General features: G+C 38.6%; 1 protein-coding gene across 1 annotated transcript; it reads right to left on the bottom strand.

The window, feature by feature from the left end:
* Positions 1–317: 317 nt before the first annotated feature.
* Positions 318–25,093, bottom strand: tmem64 (transmembrane protein 64). Its single transcript, XM_034161229.1, has 3 exons — positions 23,654–25,093; positions 4,861–5,016; positions 318–1,768 (listed from the first exon to the last, which is right to left on the bottom strand). The coding sequence occupies exons 1-3, from the start codon at positions 24,194–24,196 to the stop codon at positions 1,580–1,582; spliced, it is 888 nt and encodes a 295-aa protein (XP_034017120.1). The 5' UTR covers positions 24,197–25,093; the 3' UTR covers positions 318–1,579.
* Between the last annotated feature and the right edge of the window lie 1,211 nt (positions 25,094–26,304).

A 26,304-nucleotide genomic window follows, 5' to 3' on the forward strand; every position in this document is an offset into this window, starting at 1 on the left:
AAATTGGTGTAACTTTAACCTTTGACCCATGTTCAAACTGAAACCGATCTTTGTCACCATTTTTACCCCATAACGGAGGAGGTGATGGTCTAGTGGTTAAAGCGTTGGGCTTGAGACCAGAGGATCCTCCGTTCAAACTCCAGCCTGATCGGAAAATAACTAAGGGCCCTTGGGCAAGGTCCTTAAATCCCTAGAGGCTCCTGGTGTGTAGTGGGCACCTTGGGCAAGGTTCTTAAATCCCTAGATGCTCCCGAATGATGCAGATGGAAAAGCGCTATATAAATGCAGTCCCTTTACCATTTAGAATGTGTGTGCCAAATTCCATGCTTTTATCACAAAATGAACAATTGTTTTGCTATGCTGCCCCACTAATCAAATTATGGCACGTTTAAAAAAACAAAAACAGGAGCCTCATTGAGTTTGCTCATCAACAAAGTACACAAAAACAACTAGTGAATACAGACCTAGTGTTATTTCATATGTAAGAGAGTTTTTGATTAGTTTGGTTTCAGCACTGCAATGAGACATTCATACTATCAAACACCATTCTTTTCAATGTATTGCACAGAACTGCCAACAAATATCATATATAAAAAGAACACTGTTTAAAAAAGAAAAAAAAAAGTCATAATCCACATTATTTTGACATAAACAGAGAAAGGCGAGATGTCTCACTCTGAGCTGAATGTTGTAATCTTTCTCGAACAGAATGTGCGAAGATTGTTTTGCTACGGTGGAGCCAATCACGCTGTACTTCAAATGTCCCGGCAGAACATTCCTGAGTTTCCTGCTGTAAAATCTCTCCTTTCCAGCTGGGTTTATTAAAACTGGTACAAGTGCCATAAAAAAGAAAAAAAAAAAAAAATCCTGGACAGATGAGAAAAACTCAGCCGTTGTGGTCACAGCCAGTGGAAATAACAAATCCCTGTTAGAGTGCCCCCTTTTGACAGTTGAATAAGAAATGTTTAAAAAGAAAGCCAAATATTTTGATGTATTAATAATGCCCTTAGTCATATTTTGAATCTGCACTGGATACAAATAAATTTGACCCTGAAATTAAACAAAGAAATTGATTTAAGAAAGGTGCATAGGTTGCCTTTTTTTTTTTTTTTTTTTAAAGAGACAAACATGGTTAAATAATTCCTTGGTACTCTAGAAAAGCTTCATATTGCACATTCCTAATGTTTGCAGGCAGTTAATGACCCACTGACTCACTCAGCCACCTCCCATAACTACCAACTGCATCATCTCCCTGTGATAGACGTATCTCAAAGAACTGGAAATATTATGCGAAACTCTAAAAATGACGTACCACAAAAACATTTCTCTCATGAGCTTAACGACACGTGGTCCCACACTTTCTCAAACCAACTAAAATGGCACACTACCTGCATAAAGAATTTGTTTCCCCCACATGTGACATTTGGAAAGTTGAAGTACCACACCACCCAAGTGTTGCCAGCACTTCCTAAACACAACGGGTTCTATTAAGCCGTTCTATCTTAGGCTTCCCTCCTTCTGAGGAACCGCCCCAAAGAGGAGAACATCAGCTGGTTTAAGTCCGATCATCTGGTTGCAGTTACACCACGTTGACTATTCCGCCGCCAGCCGTCACCCTTTTGCTGCAGTAGCTGAAGCCGCTGTGATTGGTGGATAAACCGTTCCTGTAAGATGACTTCAGCTCCATTTGGCAGGCGGCGATGGCTGCGTTCAGCTCCAGCTGAGCCCGATGTACAACATAAAACATCAGGGCGATGCTGATGATAATCTGGGGAGGACAGAAGAAAGTCTCATGTTCAGAATAACAACTCTGAGGTCATTTATAGACTTATTTTTGTTGTTGGTTTGTTTCTACTAGGGGTTGTGCCCTGATTTAAACTGCATTCTGATGTGTATTAATACCCCCCTTCCCCCAGCAAAAGAAGAGCAAAGACTGGACCAAAAAAAAAAAAAAAAAAAAAAAAAAAAAACAAGATACAAGGCATTATGACAATCATGTCATTAGAATTTTGTAATACTGTATGAAACATGAAAACGTTTCACATGGCGGCTTGGGTGGAACAATAGTAACACATGATTGGGTTCCACTCTGCATGTTCAAAATGGACTGCACGTGACTCAGTCTGCAGCTTTCATTATTTTATTTATTATTAACGGCCCTATGACCGTGAGACATAAAAGCTGAATACACGTTAAGAGATGTTGTAACAGCAGGTATGCCATTTATAGTTATGTTGTCACGTAACTGAAGACTGCTGCTGTTTGCTTTTCTATCCAACAAGGCTGGCATACAAGAAGCACTTGTTCATATTTAATTAATGTGGAGAAAAGACAACAATAAAATAACCAACATCATCTGGTACTTACTCGTAGCTGTGAGGGTGTGGTCAGGTACAGACAGTGTAAATTCTGATCAATTAGCAGTGAGATTACATCATGACTGCTCCTTGAACAGCTCTCTCAAAGTAGCATGACCGTGTATAGTCTGTTCATGACTGGCGCAACACTGCTAGCGCCATCAGCCAGAGGCCATTTCAGGTGTGCCAATAAAACGCATGTCTGAAACGTGCCACACACTGGCAAACTTAATAGTGTCAATGTTAATGTCTCAAAAAGCTGCCAACCAGTGTTGCCACAGTTACTTTGAAAAGTTACTTTATTAGTTACTTTATACAGTTACTTCATTAGCAGCTGCCACTAACTTGTAACTAATGAGTAATGTTAACTAAGAAGGCAACTAGTAATCTAACTTGGTTACTCTTAAGATTGAGTAATCAGCAAAGTAACTAATAATTACTTTTACAAGTACTCAATCTTGAAAATAACCAAGTTAGATTATGAGTTACTTTAGCAGCTGCCGACAAGTTGTCTGCAGTCGCTAATGAAGTAACTGTACAAAGTAACTGTAAAAAGGAAATAATAAAGTAACTTTTCAAAGTTACAGTGGCAACACTGCTGCCAACTGACCCCGAATGTCAAATTTATGCTAACTGCTTCTAAAAATGCAAATATTTGATAAAAATGTAAAACTTTTTTTTTAAAACAATGTCTCCTTTGTAGTATTATAAGCCTGGCAGGCCACCAGGATAATGGGCACCATTGCCAGATCACAATTTTATTGATAACATCAATGAAGAACAAGGCAGATGTAAAATAACACACAATAGCCATTAATTTGTAAATCAAAAGTCATTTAGGTGCATTTGGAGCCCTCTGAACAGTACTGTGTGATACTGCTCATAAATGCGAGTCCACCTGCATCCTTGATGCGATGCAAGCCCTTCCTAAATTTTAGTTGTATGTGTTTAAATGAACTGGATGCATGTTAGCTAAAGTAAGCATGGTGCCGCCAAAAAAGCTGCCATGCACGAGACAGACAACCAAATAGACAAGTCTCTCCAAAACTCTAGAACCAAGAAACACAGGTGAGGGAGACAGAAGTGGAGGTGAGAGTGGTAGATAAGAGAAAACGAAGAGGGAGAAGGAAGCTCGACTGCAAGCCTTCAAACTAAATGAAAGCACCATCAATCTGGCTGGGACCCAGAGTGGTTCGAAAACCCCCCAGATATAGTCCGCAGTTATACCAGACTACCGTGGCAAGTTTCAATTTGTTAATTTCTGTGTATAGCATACTTTTATTACAGTTAATATTTTATTAATCATTTATTTACTTTTTTAGTAGTCAAAACTGATTAAATAACACTGTTTTTACTGATATAATCTTGTATTATCACATTAAATGCAGTAATGAATCATGCTCACTGTGTTCCAAAGTTTTTAGGTTACACAGTTTATTTTTGTACAATAAATTTGATTTTATTATTTGCAATTATTAAAACGAGTGAAGTTTTATTGCTTGCTGCTTTTGTGTCTCTGAGCACCTTGCATTTCTGTGCTCAGTACACCTCACTATTTGAAATTTTTATTGAGTACCACTGCGCCTGGAAAAAAAAATAATCTATGGGATATACTGGAAAGCCAAAAGGGGAAAAGGAGTTATACTGTCCAAAAACTGTTTCTAATCACCAGTTTGATAATTATGGTTGGGATTTGATGCTAAACATATTCAAACTCCCAGAAGTCTGTGATCACACATACAAACTACGGTACAAACTAAACAAAATTTATAGTTTAATTTTAGACTTCTATATCGGCAATCCTGCCTGATTTATGACATATGCGCCTAGTGCACTGTCCTATGCCTTGTGAGGGGCGTGTCAACCAGTGGCTCTTTTAAACTGCCAGGCATAGAAACAGGCCAGTTTTTTTCAGGATGCATCATCTGAGTCTGCAGTATTTTTGGTGAAAGTCACTGATATATATATATATATTTTTAAACACCCAGTTACATATATTAGCTTGTTGTTAAAAAAAAAAAAAAGTATAATATGACCCCTTTAATGACAGCACAATGTAAAATAGCGCTTTCATGCAGTTGTAGCAAAGAGTGTTTCTGGCCTCATGCATAAAGACCCCAACAAAGCAGAGAAACCCATTTTAACAAACTGAACATTAACAGTCATCACACATACATTTGGGATCAGCATTTTACATACAACGGATACGGATATGAAAATCGTGGCAATATTAGGCTTCAGTAATTTGTAAGCAAAATTTTCAATTTAATGTTTAATTATTTTAGAATTTCTACAGTATTTATTCATTTTGAATTCTGAATTAAATTAAATCCCAACTTTTGCACCAAATTTTATTTTTAACCTATTAAAGATGCACGTTATAAAATCATTCTGCCCCAGGAAAAGAGCAGGTGCAAGAACTCACTAAAACCCAGATATTACCATGATATTCATGTTCATTATGAGCGTCAAACTGTATTAGTTTTAGTTTTAACTCACTCACCTGCAGGCTGAACACAAAGTAACCGCTGACACTCTGCTCGGCGATGACGTCCTCCATGGTGCGAAGCGTGGTGCCCAGGTACGAGTTGAGAAGCTGGGTGGGCAGCAAACCCACAGAGGAGGCCACCAGGTAGTTTGGCAAGGACACGTCTGTGATCTGAAAAGGCAGGCAGCATTAACATACTCCATTCTTTATGATTTGGTCAAATATTACCACTTAAGCACACTCACATTTCTCCATTTAGAAATAAAAAAGTAAAGTATTGTACAGTAAATCATGGACAATGTGTTCATATTTAGGGTTAGATTTGGGATAGCATCGCATTAACTTAAGTCTGTTGTTGAGTTTCTGATTAACTGTAAGCCCCTTTTGTTTAACATTTAACAATCTGAAGTCGCAAAATGTATAAATACCTTCAATCACTAAATTAAGTAATATTCGGTGGATTACATATAAGTATTTGTTACGCAGATAACTGGCCAGCTACACATAATCATCTCAGGGTTAAAATATTATTGCCGTTTTCAAAGTCTGGTCTTCAACAGCTAACTTTATAGGAGCAAGGGAGGTGAACTGCAAATTTAAAAAGTTTCAAATGAAAAAGGAGTTCATACAATGCCTTTGTTCCACACAGTTTCTGAATCAGAGCAAACGGGACTTGCATTTTTTATTTTTTTAACTCATGAATAAGATCGCCATTTCTGGAAGCACTTTCAGTGTTGGAATGAAGCTCTAAACCAGTTTCAGATTTCAACTTTACAAAGAAAAAAAAAAAATCTGATCACATTGTTTAGAGTGAGCAGCACGGTGGTATAGTGGTTAACACTGCTGCATCACAATACAAAAGTCCAAGGTTCACTTCCGACCTGGTCCTTTTTTTTTTTTTTTTTTTTTTTTTTAAATGGAGTTTGCATGTTCTCTCCGAGTTTCAAAAGACATGCAGGTTTGGTGAATTAGTCTAAACTGATTGCAGGTGTGAGACAGAACGTGTCCGTCTATATGTGACGATCCTGCAATAGGCTGGCGGCCTGTCCAGGGTGTACTCGCCTTTTACCCAATTAGTGATGGCATTAGGGTCCACCCCCCACCCCCCAGTGACCCTTAACTGGAATAAGCAGGATAGAGCCATGGTTTAGGGTAAGGATTAAAATAAGTGTATGGGTTATGGTGTAATTTTTGTAAAATTCATAAAACCTTTTAAAATTTTAACAGTTCTGCTTCTGGACTACAGCTTTGCGCACTTCCAAGAGTCTTGCGCAATAGCACAATATGATATGGGACGATCTCATTTGGAAATGCATTCACATGATAAATTACAAAAAGTGGCAGATTTACCAACTTAAAAAAAAAACTTGATACATTTGGTAAAAGTGAAAACCCAAAATCACCAAATTAGAAAAATCTGGGATGGTATGGAAAATGCAAGTAAAAATAAATAATAAGTAGTGATGCGATTTTAAACAGGCTCAGCGGTGGTGGTGGCCAAGTTGTTAGTGCACTTGGTTTTGGTGTGGAAGGCTCCCAGTTCACACCCCTACCAATTTTTCCATGTAATCTGGAGTTGTGTCAGGAAGGTGTCAGACTTAAAACCAGCTCGGATTTGCTGTGGCAACCCTGAGTGAAACCGAGGAAGCACTATGTGATTTCAAACGGGTGTTGTCAACAGATGATGGTAATCACGATTAGGTACAAAGAAGCAGAGTAGTGTTTGAGGAGCAAAAATGAGCAGGGGTTCTGCAGTTTGTCAACAAATACACAAGAAAATTACTGAAATGTTTAAAAACAAAGTTCCTCAAAAACAACTGGAAAGGAGTTGTATATTTCTTCCTCTACAGTACATAATATTCAACAATTCAAGGAATGTCGGTGAGTAAAGGGCAAGGGCCCAAGCCTAAAATGAACAAATGTGATCTGATCCCACAGACAACACTGCATTAAGAAGTCATTCATCAACAACCGATATAACTGGATGGGCAAGGGATTACTTTGGTAAACCATCAAGCACTGCAATAAAGTTTTACATTAACAAAGGACACTTACCGTAATTTCCGGACTATTAACCACTACTTTTTTCAGACACACACTTTGAAGACTGTGGCTTTTACAATGACGCGGCTTATTTATGGATTTTTACAGGCTTTTTATAAGTCCAAATACGTCAATTGATTTCCTGAAAGCTGCACTACTCATGTGGTGTAAACTCACACACAGTGCCATCTCAGCCTTCTCCCCCACACACTTCCCCACCGGTTCTCTGTCTTGGTGCAACAAGTTGAAAAAGTCACAGCGACTCATTAACATCTCATTTACCACAGACTCCATCTGATCCTGGTTGCACGCGATGAAATCTCAAGAAAAAGTTAAAATTACTCAGTTCTCTGTGTGGAGCAGAGACACTGCGCGCACTGGATGACGTGCATGTTAAAAAAAACTTTCTGTCTGACATTTTTCTGTGTAAATATCTCATGTTACAACGTGCAGACAAGTGCGGTTTATTTATGTACAATTTCTTTTTTATTTTTAAAATTGGTGGGTGTGGCTAATATTCAAATATTCAGGTGCACTCTATAATCTGGAAATTATGGAAAAATTTTACTGCACCAAAAAAAGCCCTATGTTAACCTTGTACAGAAGTGGCGTCAACTTCTCTGGGCTCAGAGGCATCCGGGTTGGACCATCACACAGTGAAAACGTGTATTGTAGTCAGATATCAGTATTGCAGATCTTTTTTGGAAGGAATAGATGCGATGTGCTCCGAACCAAAGACGAGAAAGACCACCCAGACTGTTCACAGCAACAACTCCAAAAGCCAGCGTCTGTCATTGTATGGGTTATGTCAATACCCTTGGCAAAGGTCATTTGCCACCATATAATCTGACGTGTATCTGAGCTGGGTGTGTGATGATCTATGATGACTGTGACTTACATTGTGTGTCATTTCTCTGTACAAAGTGGCAGACAGCAGTGTGTCAAGCTTTGCTGCAAAATACTCCATGAGCCAAACATTAGGCTGCCGTTTAACATTTAGACTAGATTCATAGATGTGTCTCTGTTCAGAGGTAAATGCACCTCTGTCCTGTTATCATGCAACACAGGCCAAAACTGTACGGAATCAAATTCTGTTTGGTCAAGTATCAATTAGGTGTTTTAACGCAGTTTGATTTCTCAGGCACATTCTTTAAGGCCCTAGAGAATGTTACTCAAGGACGAGCAGTGATGTCTTCACACTATGTGTCAAGACAATTAAAATGCCTTCAGATGATCTGTATGACATGGCTGCTTTGTCATGAACATCTGTAGGCACTGCTGGAGTAAAGGAATTCACTGTCACTGAGCAATCATCCCAGAGCTGTGAAGTCATTGGTATTTTTATAGATGCTCAGACAAGTCACAGCAAATCTTCTACTCAGTACTGCAAACTGAAGTTGCACAGTGATGTCCAAATTTAAAAGAAAAGCATGAGTCAGTGTGCATGCCCGGAAGTAGCCCTCATGCAATGCATCATGTATGTCTACAGCTGGCGCCCGTGGATGTAAACAAAGAGAGATGCAGTACTTTTAAGCCAATTTTGGACCCAGAAGATGTACCTGGAAATAAACTATTGTAATAGAGATAATCTTGGCTACACATCTTTGAGATCATTCAGATCAATAAGTGTGTGCTGCATCATCTCTGTGCTGAGCCAAGCACGCGCATTGTGGACAATACTATACTGGTGGTTTTGATGGAATTGGTTTAAGTGGAAAAACACATATGTTTTCTAGCTGCTACAGACTCGGTGGGTTGATGTCGGCTTGAACATACTAAACTTTCTCTCATCTCCAGCCCTTACAATATTGTGATGCCACTTGTTTCTAAGCATTGCATTCTTAAGAAAAACATAAAAGTCCACGTTTAACCTTGAGATAGTTATTGAAGCATCCAGGGACACAAGTAATCGCTGACATTCTGAGCCTTTTGTTTACTTTCTGAGCATGTCTGTGTGTCTGGAGCAGGCACACATTTCCCACAATACCCTGTGTAGTGAAAATCCAACACGATGGGTACGCAATTCCCACATTTGACCTACTTGAGCTAGGTCTAGATTGAAGGTTTATCATGCAGTAGTGTTCAGAATAATAGTAGTGCTATGTGACTAAAAAGATTAATCCAGGTTTTGAGTGTATTTCTTATTGTTACATGGGAAACAAGGTACCAGTAGAGTCAGTAGATTCTCACAAATCCAACAAGACCAAGCATTCATGATATGCACACTCTTAAGGCTATGAAATTGGTCTATTAGTTAAAAAAAAGTAGAAAAGAGGGTGTTCACAATAATAGTAGTGTGGCATTCAGTCCGTGAGTTCGTCAATTTTGTGGAACAAACAGGTGTGAATCAGGTGTCCCCTATTTAAGGATGAAGCCAGCAGAACAGAAACAGCCAGCAGAACAGCGTAGTTTGATTAAAAAGTTGATTGGAGAGGGGAAAACTTGTACGCAGGTGCAAAAAATTATAGGCTGTTCATCTACAATGCTCTCCAATGCTTTAAAATGGAAAAAAAAAAAAAAAAGAGACGTGTGGAAGAAAATGGAAAACAACCATCAAAATGGATAGAAGAATAACCAGAATGGCAAAGGCTCACCCACTGATCAGTTCCAAGATGATCAAACAGTCTGGAGTTACCTGTAAGTGCTGTGACAGTTAGACACCTGTGTGAAGCTAATTTATTTGCAAGAATCCCCTGCAAAGTCCCTCTGTTAAATAAAAGACACGTGCAGAAGAGGTTACAATTTGCCAAAGAACACATCAACTGGCCTAAAGAGAAATGGAGGAATATTTTGTGGATTGATGAGAGTAAAATTGTTCTTTTTGAGTCCAAGGGCCGCAGACAGTTTGTGAGATGACCCCCAAAGTCTGAATTCAAGCCACAGTTCACAGTGAAGATAGTGAAGCATGGTGGTGCAAGCATCATGATATGGGCATGTTTCTCCTACTATGGTGTTGGGCCTATACGAGGTCTGTGATAAAAAATAAAAAAAAAGCGGTCCTTTTTATTTTTTTCAAAAAATAAATGGATTTGATTCATATGTTTTTACGTCAGACGAGCTTGAACCCTCGTGCGCATGCGTGAGTTTTTTCACACGTATCATGACGTTATTCGCCTGTGGGCAGGCTTTGACTGAGGGGTGCTTCAACCCCCCTGGCGGAATCTCTTTGTCTGGGACGCTGCAGGGAGACGGTGCGCGATGCTTTATCAAAATTTTTTCAGGACCTGTGAGGGATATCCGAGTGGACACTATTCAAGAAATTCAGCTGGTTTTTGGTGAAAAGTTTAATGGCTGATGAGAGATTGTGGAGTTTCTTTCGCTTTAAGGACAGCCCACAAAGCGGATCGTGCTGCGCGGTCGGAGGTGGCGTCCGTCTGGCTGTTTCGAGCTGAAAACATCCTAATTTAAGGCTCTGTTCATCCAGGTCATCGTCAGAGAACAGAGAAGTTTCAGAAGAGGTCAGCATTAGGAGTTTACCCGGACATTCCACTGTTAAAGGAGATTTTGTAATGAAAGAACGTGCTGGCAAATTCGCGGAGTCGGTTCAGTGACGACGCCGCAAATCCGTCTGTGCCGAGACAGGAAAAACACCTCTGTGTTGAAAACCATTTGTAAAATTCAGGTGGCTTTTAATGGCTTTCAACAAGTGAGTATCTGAGAAATTGTTTAACAGCTGGGCATGTTCCAACTTGTCCGTTAAGGTTTCCAACGGAGGTGTTTTTCCTGTGGTGACCCCCCGCAGTCGGGTCCGGCCCGACATGCGAATCTGCCCGCACGTTCTTTCATTACAAAATCTCCTTTAACAGTGGAATGTCCACATAAACTCCTCATGCCGACCTCTTCTGAAACCTCTGTTCTCTGACGACTTACTGGGTCAACAGAGCCTGAAATGTGGAAGTTTTCAGCTTGATACAGCGAGACGCCGCCGCCTCGGAGCGCAGATCGCCGTCAGCCGTCCTTAAAGCGACACTAACAGACCAAAATCTCTCATCAGCCATTAAAATTTTTATCGAACAAAGCAGCAGTCTGAGCCATTCCTTAAAAAAAAAAAAAAAAAAAAAAAAAAAAAAAAAAAAAATCGATGAGAGGGTGGGCCACTCAAAGACTGCCCACAGGCGAATGACGTAACCGGCATGCTCACAAGGGTTCAAGCATGTCTGATGTAATCACACGTGATTCAAATCCATATAGTTTTTGAAAAAAATAATAAGGTCCGTTACTTTTCTCACAGACCTCGTATATCGCATACCAGGTATCATGGATCAGTTTGGATATGTCAAAATATTTGAAGAGGTCATGTTGCCTTATGCTGAAGAGGACATGCCCTTGAAATGGGAGTTTCAACAAGACAATGACCCCAAGCACACTAGTAAACGAGCAAAATCTTGGTTCCAAACCAACAAAATTAATGCCTCGCAGATGTGAAGAAATCATGAAAAACTGTGGTTATACAACTAAATGTTAGTTTAGTGATTCACAGGATTGCTAAAAAAAACCAGTTTGAACATAATAGTTTTGAGTTTGTAGTGTCAACAGCAGATGCTACTATTATTGTGAACACCCCCTTTTCTACTTTGTTTTTACTAATAGCCCAATTTCATAGCCTTAAGAGTGTGCATATCATGAATGCTTGGTCTTGATGGATTTGTGAGAATCTACTGGTACCTTGTTTCCCATGTAACAATAAGAAATATACTCAAAACCTGGATTGATCTTTTTAGTCACATTGCACTACTATTATTCTGAACACTACTGTAATGCCAGAGCCCTGTAGCTTCATGGTTATAAATAACAAACGGTATCTTAAATGTGTAATACATTTTTTTTTTTTATATGGATACACAAATGTTAAAAGTGAAAGATGAAAGTTTATGGCATAATTAAAGGTTGCACAACCACAGGTGAGTGAGGATGACGGTCCAACAGATCACAGGATGAATTCATCATTGCTTGATCAGCTCATTGTCACAACAAAGGGACAGAACTAGAACACCTGGCTGTACTATATTAATATAATGTAACAGAACCTGAATATGCCCACTATACCCTCTAAGGAAATAAAAATATTTTCCTCAAGCTGTCATTATTTTGCTAACTGCTGCAGGCTGTCGTTTTAGGTTACCCACAATAATGTAGCATCATCCATCTCAGCAGAATGAAGCAGGGGGCACTGAGAAATGTAGCCGCACCCTGGGAACATGTGTATCAAGGACAAAGCAGACAACATTGCAATACCGGTATCAATTAAGACTATGGGACCCGCTGTTCATTCCCTGCCTTTTTAGTAAGATACCAGTAATCTGAAAGATGAGAATTCAGCCTGGATGAATTCCTGAGGTGGACATCAGGAAGACAAGTGAGAGAAGGTGTAGTTGAGATTCATGTTTGGCTGAATCAGTCAAACTTTTTTAATGAGGGAGCCACAATGATTTCCAATTTGAACCTCCACTTACACCAATAGCTTTCATAAGTAACAGATGTGGCCAGCTGTGAGGCTTTGGTGGCCTGTATTGTGATTATTCTATGTTTTAATAAAAACAGTAACACTATTGGGGTTCCAGCATATTACAGGAAATAGCTTTAGTTGTGATACAGGAAATAGATAAAAGAATGTGGCATCCTCCTAACAGATGTAAAACAGCCCGTGAATTCTGCAATTTAATTCTGCAAGCACTGTCACATCACATATTGTCAAAGTTGCACTTATCAGAATGTCGATGTTGAAACCAACAGTAATGAAATGCTCTAAAACAAGTGAAGCCAAGCAACATGATGCAATCTAATACAAATCACTTTTATAGCACTGGTGGTCAATGGTATAACTGAAGGCTGACAACCTGTTTCCTTAATCACAGGGTTCTTGCCGGCATTTTTTTTTTTGCAGAATAACGGGATGGAAAAATCACGTTAAAAAGCTGGGGGTTCAGGGGCCACTTAGGTGGTGTCCCAGTGGAGAGCACAGGTGGGAAGGCACCCCCCCCCCCCCCCCAATCTTTTGCATTATGGGTTTAGGGCCTTCTTTGTCTATATAAATATACCAAATAGCTCTGGAATTAACTTAATTAGACCATGATATTTTTACCTTTTATATAGCGCTTTTCCATCTCCATCAGAAGCTCAAAGCGCTTTACAATTATGCCTCACATTCACACAAACACACTCACTCACTGATGTCAGGGTGCTGCCATACAAGGCGCTCACTACACACCGGAAGCAACTAGGGGATTAACAACAACCTTGCACAAGGGCCATTAGTGATTTTCCGGTCAGGCTGGGGTTTGAACTGAGGATCCTCTGGTCTCAAGCCCACCACTTACCCACTAGACCATCACCTCTTACATGCTATGTTTCCAAAATACTGGACAATCAGGTACTTAAGCTCACAATAACAACCAAATCATGAATTCACAACATTTATTGAAATGAAAACAGTTACATGTACATTTCTATCATAGATTTGATTAAAGAATGCTCAGGGACTAAGGTCAATTCTTCTTTTATTCATCTTGGCCCAGTTGTTGCAAGCTGAGTCAAAACTGAATATTTCTGCCTCATCTCCTTCAATAGAAATCATAAGGAGGTTGTCCAGGGTTTCTTCTTTCAGTCTGTTTTGTAAGGGGATCTTGACTTTCTTCATAGTGGAAAAGCCCCTTTCACAGTCCGAAAATATAAATTACTTGACACATCAACCTTGGGCTCACAGTCTCTTCACACTACAAGTAAATGCATTTAATAAGTTTTGTTTCAAGATGCTAATCATGTTGTCTACAATCTAAATTTCTTCATGTCAATAGTATATGAACACCAGGTGTAATATACCACGGTAAGTTAAAAAAATAAGTATATATGAAATAGGGATGTGAATCGTACCACAACTCACGATTCAATTCGATTCCGATTCTTGGGGTGATGATTCGATTCAGAATCGATTTTCGATTCAAAGAGCTCTGAGAAATAGTTATATTACTTAAAAAATGTTTATGTTAAAGGAAATGCAGCTTTACAAGGTTAATCAAGTGATTCTAGATGTAAATTTACTTATCTGCTTTGCTCGTTCAAACGAAATGTTTTAAAAAATGCTTTTTAAAAATCGATTCTTGAACATTTTGGATCAATTCAGAATCGTAATAAATAAGAATCGCGATTCAGACGTGAATCGATTTTTTCCGTCACCCCTAATATGAAACTCTCAAAATACCTGGTGTTGAAATAGGAATTACAGCAATGGTTGAGGCCAGTTTTGCCAGGTTCGGCATCATGTTTTGATGTACAGACATCGCCTTCTTCACATGGAGGCAAATTTCAACAGAAATTGAGAGTTTGCACTTGTAAAATGAGCTACCAGTACAATTTCGATGGTGAGGCGCGTAGTCACAATCATGTTACTGTTGTTAGTTAAGTAAAGTTGGAAAGATATTTAAAGATTCAACCTTCCAGAATCAATAACTTCAAAGCAAATCTCTGTTTTAAATCAAATGACACCTGTTTCCAAATGCTGTAATACAGACAACAAACTACAACTGCTAACAATGTAGAGAAATGATCTTTTTCCCACTACACACCCTCAAAAACAACGTAATGGCCCAACTGCAGCATCATTTTTTTCAGGCAACAGTGTAATAGGCCATTACTCTGTTATAACGCTAGCAAGAACTGTGAATCATTCTATACCTTTCACCTTGACATGTCAGTTTCACTTCCACAAAGTGTACAAATGGCCAGTCACAATTCAGCAACAATCTGATCACAAAGATGACATACATTGTCGATGGAAACTTAAATACAGTAGTGTTCAGAATAATAGTAGTGCTATGTGACTAAAAAGATTAATCCAGGTTTTGAGTATATTTCTTATTGTTACATGGGAAACAAGGTACCAGTAGATTCTCACAAATCCAACAAGACCAAGCATTCATGATATGCACACTCTTAAGGCTATGAAATTGGGCTATTAGTAAAAAAGTAGAAAAGGGGGTGTTCACAGTAATAGTAGCATCTGCTGTTGACGCTACAAACTCAAAACTATTACGTTCAAACTGCTTTTTTATCAATCCTGTGAATCACTAAACTAGTATTTAGTTGTATAACCACAGTTTTTCATGATTTCTTCACATCTGCAAGGCATTAATTTTGTTGGTTTGGAACCAAGAGTTTGCTCGTTTACTAGTGTGCTTGGGGTCATTGTCTTGTTGAAACACCCATTTCAAGGGCATGTCCTCTTCAGCATAAGGGCAATTTCACAGTATTGTAGAGCGCTGGGGTTGCACCGAAATTGGCCTTATATTTCCAGTATCTAAACATATTAGGTAAAATGTCATATATGGATAAATACATGATAGAATTAAGTACCTGTAAATAAAAAATAAACAAAAACTATTTGTTTATCTTGAAAATATATCAAGCAGTTGAATTTTGGACATAAATGACTTTCCCATTTGAAAAATTCACAGTTTTCCAAGTTGAATAATTTCCAAGGCAGAATATTCTCCACAAAAATATTCACTGGTAAAATACATTAGAATATGTACTTTTACTAAATTATGCAACAGTGGCTATATCCAGGATTTTTTCCGCACAGGGTATAATTGAATCCGCACGAGTAAGTTTCCATCCAAAATGTCCACTCCAACTTTTCCATCTGTTGCTCTAACAAGAAATACATCTTTGTGAATCAGATACACTTTTAATAAAGTGCATCTATGTTTGTCACCTTAGGGCAAAATATATCTGAACTATCTTCTGAAACTTGGTATTGAGAAGCATGTGAACATCATTCCGTCCAAAAGTGTCCACTCCGAAATACAGGATTAAGTCCTCGGTATGTTAACACTGTAAATATTTCTGCTAAGGCAAGGTAATAAAAAATATCCACTCACTTCATAATATACATATTATGCACTTAGAAAATTATTGCCTGTTAATTTTGAATAAGACCCACAAGGAATGTGTCTAAAATATTTTGTCCACTACAAAACCATTTGTTACAAATCTTAAAGTATCCTGTATCATTAATCTTTCCTGATTTTATTGATTTATTTCTCTAATATATCAAGACACTTGTGACATTATATACTTTTGAACTATTTCTGACAGTCTTGACATTGTTTTAATTTTTTGCAGCCTACTGACTTAATATAATTATCCAAACTCCAACAAAAGATGCACAAATTGCTGGAATACAGTACAAGAGTTATCACTATGGGCCATGCATTAATATTTTCTTGAAACTATGGATTAATACTTATAATAAAAACATAATTTGTTGTTATTCATACAAAAGAATAACATTTAGCTCTCATATTTGTCCCTTATGGGTAGAAAATTTTGGCACCAGAGGAGAATATTTCACTAAGACTCAAATTTTTAGTGAAAATTTCAGCTTCTATATCAACATTAGTCATTCAGTAAATGATATAAATAATCTAGGTAAGTTTTACTAAGAAACTTGAACTTATTTTAACTTGGAAATATGGCTATTACGGACAGTGGTAATTTTCTTGTACTTTTAACCTTTTGGACATGTATACTTTGAAAGACCAGAACTTGAGAGAAAATAAAGTTACAGCCAAAATTTAAAACATTTCTGCAACCATAAAGGTTAGATATATAAACTAATTACTAAAAACAGAAAATTGAAGACATCAATTTTTGACCTCTTTGGGACTCAGTGCTCTACAATATTGTGAAAATGCCCATAAGGCAACATGACCTCTTCAAGCATTTTGACATATCCAAACTGATCCATGATACCTGGTATGTGATATATAGGCCCAACACCATAGTAGGAAAAACATGCCCATATCATGATGCTTGCACCACCATGCTTCACTGAACTGTGGCTTGAATTCAGAGTTTGGGGGTCATCTCACAAACTGTCTGTGGCCCTTGGACCCAAAAAGAACAATTTTACTCTCATCAGTCCACAAAATATTCCTCCATTTCTCTTTAGGCCAGTTGATGTGTTCTTTGGCAAATTGTAACCTCTTCTGCACGTCTTTTATATAACAGAGGGACTTTGCAGGGGATTCTTGCAAATAAATTAGCTTCACACAGGTGTCTGTCACAGCACTTACAGGTTACTCCAGACTGTCTTTGATCATCCTGGAGCTGATCAATGGGTGAGCCTTTGCCATTCTGGTTATTCTTCTATCCATTTTGATGGTTGTTTTCCGTTTTCTTCTACGTGTTTTTTTTGTCCATTTTAAAGCATTGGAGATCATTGTAGATGAACAGCCTATAATTTTTTGCACCTGCGTATAAGTTTTCCCCTCTCCAACATTTTAATCAAACTATGCTGTTCTTCTGAACAATGTCTTGAACATCCCATTTTCCTCAGGCTTTCAAAGAGAAAAGCATGTTCAACAGGTGCTGGCTTCATCCTTCCTTAAATAGGGGACACCTGATTCACACCTGTGTGCTCCACAAAACTGACAAACTCACTGACTGAATGCCACACTACTATTATTGTGAACACCCCCTTTTCTACTTTTTTTTTACTAATAGCCCAATTTCATAGCATTAAGAGTGTGCATATCATGAATGCTTGGTCTTGTTGGATTTGTGAGAATCTACTGAATCTACTGGTACCTTGTTTCCCATGTAACAATAAGAAATATACTCAAAACCAGGATTAATCTTTTTAGTCACATGGCACTACTATTATTCTGAACACTACTGTACAATATGATACAAGAACAGAAAATATGAAGTCAGACAGGTAAAAGGAAACTGCTAGAAATACAAGACCCATTAAAAAAAAGACCTTTCCTGTATGCTACTGTCATTTTTGGAAAACAAACAAATCAGGATTACGTATCCGTGGCAGCCAGCTTTTGATTTCTTTCGTAGTCATACAATATTACTTGGATCCTCATGGAAAGATTTTGTGCAGCTGTGCACTGCAGAAATAGAGGACATAGAAACAAAGAAAAATAATTTTGCTTGTTGGCAGTTACAACAAATCACAGAAGAAACAACATCTGCTCAAACACTGAAGACTGAGCCTGATTTAGCCCGTTTCCTGGGCTTCTGAACTGAACCTCACTGTTGTATATTCAATATACTCACAATTCCAAATAATAACTCACATGATTATTTGCATCAGTTCTTGTTGTTGCTATTTCAGTATTTGTTGTCCCTTCTATTTGTCTCGTTTGAGTAGCCATCGGAGATGGTCACTCCACTGAGTCTGGTCTGCTTGAAGTATCTTCCTGTAATTAAACTTTTTGCATGGGTTGAAATTGTTAATTTCTAAAATAATGGTATTTGCTGTTATTTTTTGTTGATCCCACACACACATCAGTTGTCACATTGTTCATCAGACCACAGCACCTATTTTATATATATATATATATATATATATATATATATATATATATATATATATATATATAAATAAAAGGTGCTGTGGACTGATGAAACTAAAACCGAGTTATTTGGACATAACAAGGGGCGGTATGCATGGCTGAAAAAGAACATAGCATTCCAAGAAAAACGCTTGCTACCTATTTGGAGGTGGTTCCATCATGCTGTGGTGCTGTGTGGCCAGTGCAGGTACTGGGAATCTTGTTAAAGTTGAGGATTCCAGTCAATATCAGCAAATTCTTGAAAACAATGTTCATGACTCAGTGACAAAGCTGAAGTTGCGCCCAGGCTGGATCTTTCAACAACACAACGACCCCAAACACCGCTCAAAGTCTACTAAGGCATTCATGAAGAGGAACAAGTACAACGTTCTGGAATGGCCATCTCAGTCCCCAGACCTGAATATTATTGAAAATCAGTGGTGTGATTTTAAGCAGGCTGTCCATGCTCAGAAACCAACAAACCTGAGATGTTTTGTAAAGAAGAATGGTCCAATATACCTTCAATCAGAATCCAGACTCTCATTGGAAGCTATAGGAAGTGTTTAGAGGCCGTTATTTTTGAAAAAGGAGGATCTACTAAATATTGATGTATTTTTTTTGTTGGGGTGCCCAATTCCGCGCGTCGGGACGGAGCCGCATGGCGCAAAGTAACGCCGTGATGAAGCCTCACAGGACATGTTCCGGCATGTCCAGCTCATGCACAATTTCTCGGATAGTCACACGACTGAAAAGCCACTGGAAGCCGTGTGAAAACAATCTGAAAGCCGTCCTGCAAGACCAACACGGAGGTGGTTTTGTCCCGCACCATGAACGGTTCCGTGGCGCATCCCTCCACTTCTCTTTCCATGAAAAAAACTCCTGTAACAGTGGAATGTGCCGAAAAAGTGCTGATGTCCACGTCTTCTGCCATTTTTGTGGAAGTCAGACGACGTCCCGGATCAACAAAGCCTTCATGTTGGAAATGATCTGGTTGTTTCAGCGGGGTTTCAGCCCGTCGATCGGCGCTCGGAGTGCGCCGTGCTCTCGGCAGCTGTGGGCGGTCTTTAAACCGGCTGGAGCGCTCCTTAATCTGTGTAATCCCCATAAAATTGTCCCTGAAAGCCATCTTAATTTTCCGAATGGTGTCCACCTGGAGGTCTCTCACAGTTTCTGGAAAAATTTGATGCAGCAAAGCGCCAAATCATTCAGACATTTTATTCGCAATAAAAATCCGACGAGAGGGGTGGACCACTGCTCACACAAAGCCTGCTCACAGGCGAATGACGCAACCGACAGGTGTGAAAAAACTCACGCATGCTCACGAAGGTTCAAGCTTGGCTGATGCAATCATATGCGATTCAAATCCATATGGTTTTTGCAAAAAATAAAAAGGTCAGATAGTTTTCTAACAGACCTTGTATATATATATATATATATATATATATATATATATATATATATATATATGTGTTCAAAATGCTGCTGCCAGATTCTTGACAGGAAGCAGAAAGTTCGACCATATTACACCCATTTTGCCATCTCTTCACTGGCTTAGTCAAACACTATGTACCAGCTCAGGCTCTACGTTCTCAGGGTGCAGGACTACTCTGTGTCCCTAGAGTGAATAAAAAGTCTGTGGGTCATAGAGCTTTCTCTTATATGCCCGTTCTGTGGAATGATCTCCCTGCGTCAATAAAACAGTAAGATTCTGTAGAGACTGTCAAGTCCAGACTTAAGACGCACTTATTTTCCCTTTTGTATGGCTAGCATACTGGCATAATACGTTACTATGCTTTTTATTGTTTTCACTGAGAAATGGAGCAGGCCATGGGCTCAACTTTATCTAAATTCTGGGTCTTTTAGTGAAGCTTAGAGCTAGTGGCCGGCAATCACCTTAGTATTTCTTTCGTTCTTCTTGCTGCTTAATACTGACAAATTATACTGCATATGTTGTCTTTCTGATGCCTGATTCTGTGTTTTCTCTCTGTTTGAGGTGCAGCTCCATCCAGAGATGGGAGTGTTGTCTGAAACCCTCCTGTCCAGTGCAAGATTTCCTGTATATTCATTTTGTGAATTGTTTTGTAAATTGTGTCAGTAGTATGGCACAAGCAGAGGGTCACCCCTTTGAGTCTGGTCTGCTTGAGGTTTCTTCCTCAGAGGGAGTTTTTTTCTTACCATTGTGGCCTGTGTGCTTGCTCTGGGGGTTGGTAAGGTTAGAGCTTACTTGTGTGAAGCACCTTGAGGCAACTTTGTTGTGATTTGGCGCTATTTAAATGAAAATAAACTGAATTGAAAAAAAATTGAATTCAGCTAAGCTTGGACTCATTTGTACAACTTTCACTACACCTTCACATCACCACAGCCTTGCCAGTGTCAAGCATTCCATGCACAGTACAGTCATTTTATGAAAAAAAAGGGGTCAACACGGAATAAATTGCAACAGAAATGATTTTGGTGGCATTTGAACCCTGAAACTGTTTTATAAAACACACTAAAAGTCTAGAAAGATACAAAAAAATCGGGAACACTCCCAAAATCCAAGATGGCCGTCCGAAAACATGCAAAAATTTATTAAGTTTTTCCAAAATAACTTAAAAATATATCAATATTTAAGCACATAAATGTATTGATGTTAAATATAACCTTGGGTATTTTGGACATTTTGACACCAAAATTAGGTCTCTATCTGTAACGGTTCTTGAGATACAGCCTATATGTAGTTTACATACACTCAAAGATGGCAATTTGGTTTGTGTCCTATTACGTTAAAAATATTGCAGTTAAGGACCATAAATACATTGAAGGTGAATATAACTTGTGCATTGTGGACATTTTGGCACCAAAAAAATATCTGTAGCTATTACAGTTTTTGAGATATGGTATAAAAATACATCTACACTCGACAAAAATTGATGAAATTGAGCATTGTTATGTTGAAAACTAAGTACCATTTCTGAAATGTTCATCTATAAGAAGGTAATAATAATCTTTTTGAGTCAATATTTCACTGGAATATGAATAGAGAAGTTACTCATATATTACGTATAATACAGTGGATGTCAATGCACAACCAGGGCACACTGGTGACACCACTGCTGTGTGGACAACGTGGAGAAAGCCTCAATTCTCTCAGATACAGGCGCTTTTGTGATAAGGTTGCAACAAAGACAACTCATGTGCAGCCACAGTGTTTGCCACCCACTTCGGCAGCTGCCAAGTTTCATAGTCTGAGAGTTTAGTTCAGGAATGGAAAGGTGAAGATGAAGGTGACAACATGCCATTGCAAGAATGAGGATGGCCAGTTTCTGACAGTCAGGTTGTCCCAATCATGACTGACTTGCAAGCAGCACCAGATTCTCTTTTGCATGCTGTGAGATGTAACTGCAGTACTGACTGTAGTACATTGCGATGTACATGTCGCAAACTTAACTTAGATTGCTCAGCAGCGTGTGGCAACTGCAGAGGTACAGGATGTACAAATGCTGGCCAACTCAATGATAACCAGGATGATGAGACTGAAATTTGAACAAGTAAAATTTCAAGTGTCATGATGTACACAATACTGATTTCACCTGAATTTTTATTATCATGCTTCATTGGTTTTACTGTAAAATGAGTGTGTGATTACATCTGTCATTAAAAAAGTTAGTGTAGCTGACAATCACTAAGAATATTATTATTACATTCTTTAAATGAACATTTCATAACAGTTACTTGGTTTCAACATAATTTCACCATTTTTAGCCAAGTGTAGATGGCTTACGTGCTGTATCTCAAAAACTGTAAGAGCTACAGCCATTCTTTTGGTGCTAAAATGTCCACAATACACAAGTTTATATTCAACTTCACTACATTTCTGGGCCTTAACTGCAATATTTTTAACGTAATAGGACAAAACCAAATTGCCATCCTTGAGTGTATGTAAAACTACAAATAGACTGTATCTCAAGAACCGTTACAGATAGAGACTTAATTTTGGTGTCACAATGTCCACAATACCCAAGTTTATATTTAACATCAATACATTTATGTGCTTAAATATTGATATTTTTTTAGTTATTTGGGAATTTTTTTTTGCATGTTTTCGGGTGGCCATCTTGGATTTTGGGAGTGTTCCCAATTTTTTTTTATCTTTCTAGACTTTTAGTATGTTTTATAAAACAGTTTCACGGTTCAAATGCCACCAAAATCATTTCTGTTGCAATTTGTTCTGGGTCAAAGCATAAAATGACTGGACTACACCCCTACATTACAACTAAACTGACAATAAATTACTCAAACCTCCAATTTTATTCAAACCATTACATGAAGTCCCAGTATGTACCAAACACTATATTTAAAATAAATAAATAATAAGGGGCAGCACAGTTGCTTAGTGGTTAGCACTGTTGCCTCACAACAAGAAGGTCATGGGATCGCTTACCACCTGGGCCTTTTTGTATGGCGTTTGCATGCGTGTCCCACATAGCAGAACCATTCTGTATTGATTTGGGGTCTCTAGGTCCCATTATATAGAAGCTATATAAAAAAAAATTGAATTCTTTTCCATAGAAAACTAAGGGATTTTTCTTAAACATAAAATAGAAGGTCCAGGGAAATTGTTAACCTGAGGTGTGCCTAATTACTCCCACATAGCAGAACCATTCAGCACTGATTTGGGTGTCTAGGTCATCTGATACGCAAGCTATTGAAAAAAAATTGTTTAATTCACACAGTAAGTAATTGACAGCCCCTATCCATAATATCCAACAACTAACTTCACTGCAGTACACTCAAATTTCTAACCCCCCCACCACTAAAAAAGATAATACAGGTAATTACAGCAACATATGCAAAAGCTACACAGTCATTAATAATGCAACTCAGTACAGCACTGATACCTTCTTACAGCAACACAGGTTGTGCTACTCTAATGCACAATATTAAGTTCAACCTCAGGTTGACGCTATTAGCTGTTCAATTACAACCAGAACAATTCTTCTGCCGCTTGACTCCCCCAGCTGTTTACAGTAATGTCACATATTCATCAAGCCTTTAACTTTTCAAAAGTATCAAATAGTAGATGCAGCAGGAATCCAGGAATTACAAATTATTCATGCCATGTATGAAGGTCAAATGCAGGTATACAGCAAAACCAATATCCTGATAGTGTCTGGCTTTAGGCTGCAAGTCAGATGACACCAATCTAACTAACGCATCTGTCGGATTGGTTCACATAGTACAAGAGGTATCTTTTAAAAAGGATATGGTTAGCGTGCATCATTCTCAAAATGCAGTGAGTACATGAATCTAATGCCACACTCCATGGCATCTCAACAACACCTGCTGGGGAGCACCTCAGACTGTTGCAATAAGGTCTCTTGAGCAAGTTAAAAAAAACAAACAAAAACACACTTCTATAAGTAAGATTTCATACTCACCGAGAAAACTGCATTTTGTAGCCCAAAAGGTATGGGGGTGAGTCTTGCTAAGGCCACAATTTTGAGTCCACTCCCGCCCTCCACCACTCGTATGACAGCACTGAGCTGTTCATTGTTCCCAACCTTGTTCAGCACCCATCCAGTCAATAGTCGTTTGCACACCAGGTGCGCCACAAAGGTTCCTATCAAAACCCCCACCATAACCAGCCCCATGCCCAGCACAAAGCCGTAAAGGTAGCCAGCTGCCACATTAAGAACAATATACCCCCAACCACATGGGAATGACACTATTATCAAACCAACTATAAACAGCAAGGCTCCTACAAGGCTGTCCAGGCTCTCCACCCAGACCAGAAGATCCTTGAGGTATTGTCGAACGAGAGCAAGAGAGGAGAAGCACACAGCAGCCATGAAGCATGCTAGCAGGGCACTCTTGAAACAAAAAGTTGTGACACAGCACGGGTGTCTAAACTCTCCAGGGCTGGTGAAAGTTGTCCCGCCAACATCGATGTTGACCTCTGGGTCCTCATCACACTTCCCCATAGTTCCACCTCTGTCCTCAAAGGTGCTGCATATCAAGACATCAATTTTATCACAGTCATCTGAGGCAGTCCTCAGTAACCAGCGGTTCAGTTGGATCTATGCTTTCCCAACTGTATACTTCGCAAGCTTGGCAAGTATTTGAACGGATGCAGACCCTGGCATCCACATGTTGGCCCTCAATCGAGCTTCTGGGACCAACAGCTGCAAATGAACTCTTGAAGGACTTGAATGCTTTCAGGCAGTCTGTGCATCCAAAACAAGTCCATTTCTAGCAAGGCCCAGGTGTCCATTTCTAGCAAGGCCCAGGTTTTGAGGTTTGGTAGAACAAAGTTAGGTATTTCCGAATGGTTTCAACACTAGCAATCAACGATGCAGTGAGGCACGGTAGCAAATCATTTCACTCTTCTTGTTGTCATGACATCAGCAGTCCAAATTAGCAATGTTTATCTCGGGTACGCTAGCTGATCAATGTGCCAGACCGACGATTTTAAAGCATTTTCAGATTCTCTGTCGCTTACATACGCCATCGTCAGAGTTGTCATCACTGTTGCTGTCACACAAAAGAAAAAGGGGAGGAAAAAATGGTGTAGCAGCGGCAACTTTTACTGGAATGCTAACTGATTAGCATAATTTGAATCACTGTAAAGCTCTCTCACTCCCGTCGTTAGCTAACAGTACCGTCGTATTTGTCACAATAAACAGCTCTTCTGATACGTTTCTTCCAGACAAAAGGAGGACCAGCAGAATGCACAGGTCAGACGTGGACAGCCGGTTGCTCTTCTTCCTGCGACAGCAGCGTTTCGAGGTTTCGCTCGTCGGTGCTGAGGATACTGTTTGTGTGCCAGAATGTACAAGTGCCCACAGCCCATGTGACCCACCAATTACTGCTCTCGTCGAATCAGAAGCCTCCTTTAACTAACGCGAGATTTCCTCTTGGGATCCGTGTCATAGTTTGCATGAATCCCAACGTGCCGACACACTTGGGAAGTACATACTGTCATTCGGTCCACTACTAATTTAGTAATAAATCAGAAAGTTCAGAAATTATTGTTCCTTTAATTTTTCAGTAAAAAAAAAAAGGGAAATCAATTTCTTTCAGACACTTAAAAAAATACAGCGCAAATATTCATTCGTGCATATACAACAACCACAGAATGTATGATATCTATCTATCTAGCTATCATCAAGACTAAAGGGTGCACTTTTCGCACCATCATTTTGGCGTTTAGATTTTTATTTCTTTTAATTCATGATGTGGAGATTACTTTTCACTGTAAGTTTAAAGGGGATAATTTTGGATTTTTTAATATTAATTTTAATATTAAAAGTCTATATATATATATATATATATATATATATATATATATATATATATATATATATATATATATATATATATATATATATATATATATATATATATCAGGAGATGTAGAAAATATGTCCATTCATGCATCTTCTGCCTGGCTTGCCATGCTGTGGATAAATGCTTTACCACCTTCATGACAAACATGACAAATATAATGTCAGATTACTTTATTTTCTATTGATTGTGCTGTGACTTTTAGTCAAACTGTTTCTATCGAAGTCATAGATAATTAATTGCGTATATTAACTCCTCAATTTGTGTGCAGTTGCCAGTGCACCACTAGATGGAACTATTGCTCAGTTCCACAGTCCACTCGCTTGCTGCATATAATCTATTGATTTTCACAAATATTCCAACCAAATCAAAAGGTTTATTATTGCAATAAAATAAATAATTCTACATTTGGATGTTAAACTGGGTGTGTGGTTCTGTTCAGTGGTGCTATCATAATATTGGACCCAATGAAATATTTAATTGATTATAATTATTAATATTTAATTATTTTACCACCACAGCCCAAATCATCCCTGCCCAGCTGCTACAATTGCTCTTCAGTTGTTGTATTATCAATAATATCAAAATTTAAATAATTATTCTTTCAAAGCCTTTATCTTGGATATCTTACAAATGGACAATCCACGTGTCACCAGAAAGCATCCTTCAGGGTAATGAGACTATTTAGTTTTATCACACAATGTGATAACTAAGCATGACACATGGTGCAAACTATTCCTTTTTA

The sequence above is a fragment of the Thalassophryne amazonica genome, chromosome 20 (assembly GCF_902500255.1).
Source record: "Thalassophryne amazonica chromosome 20, fThaAma1.1, whole genome shotgun sequence".
Lineage (NCBI taxonomy): Eukaryota > Metazoa > Chordata > Actinopteri > Batrachoidiformes > Batrachoididae > Thalassophryne > Thalassophryne amazonica.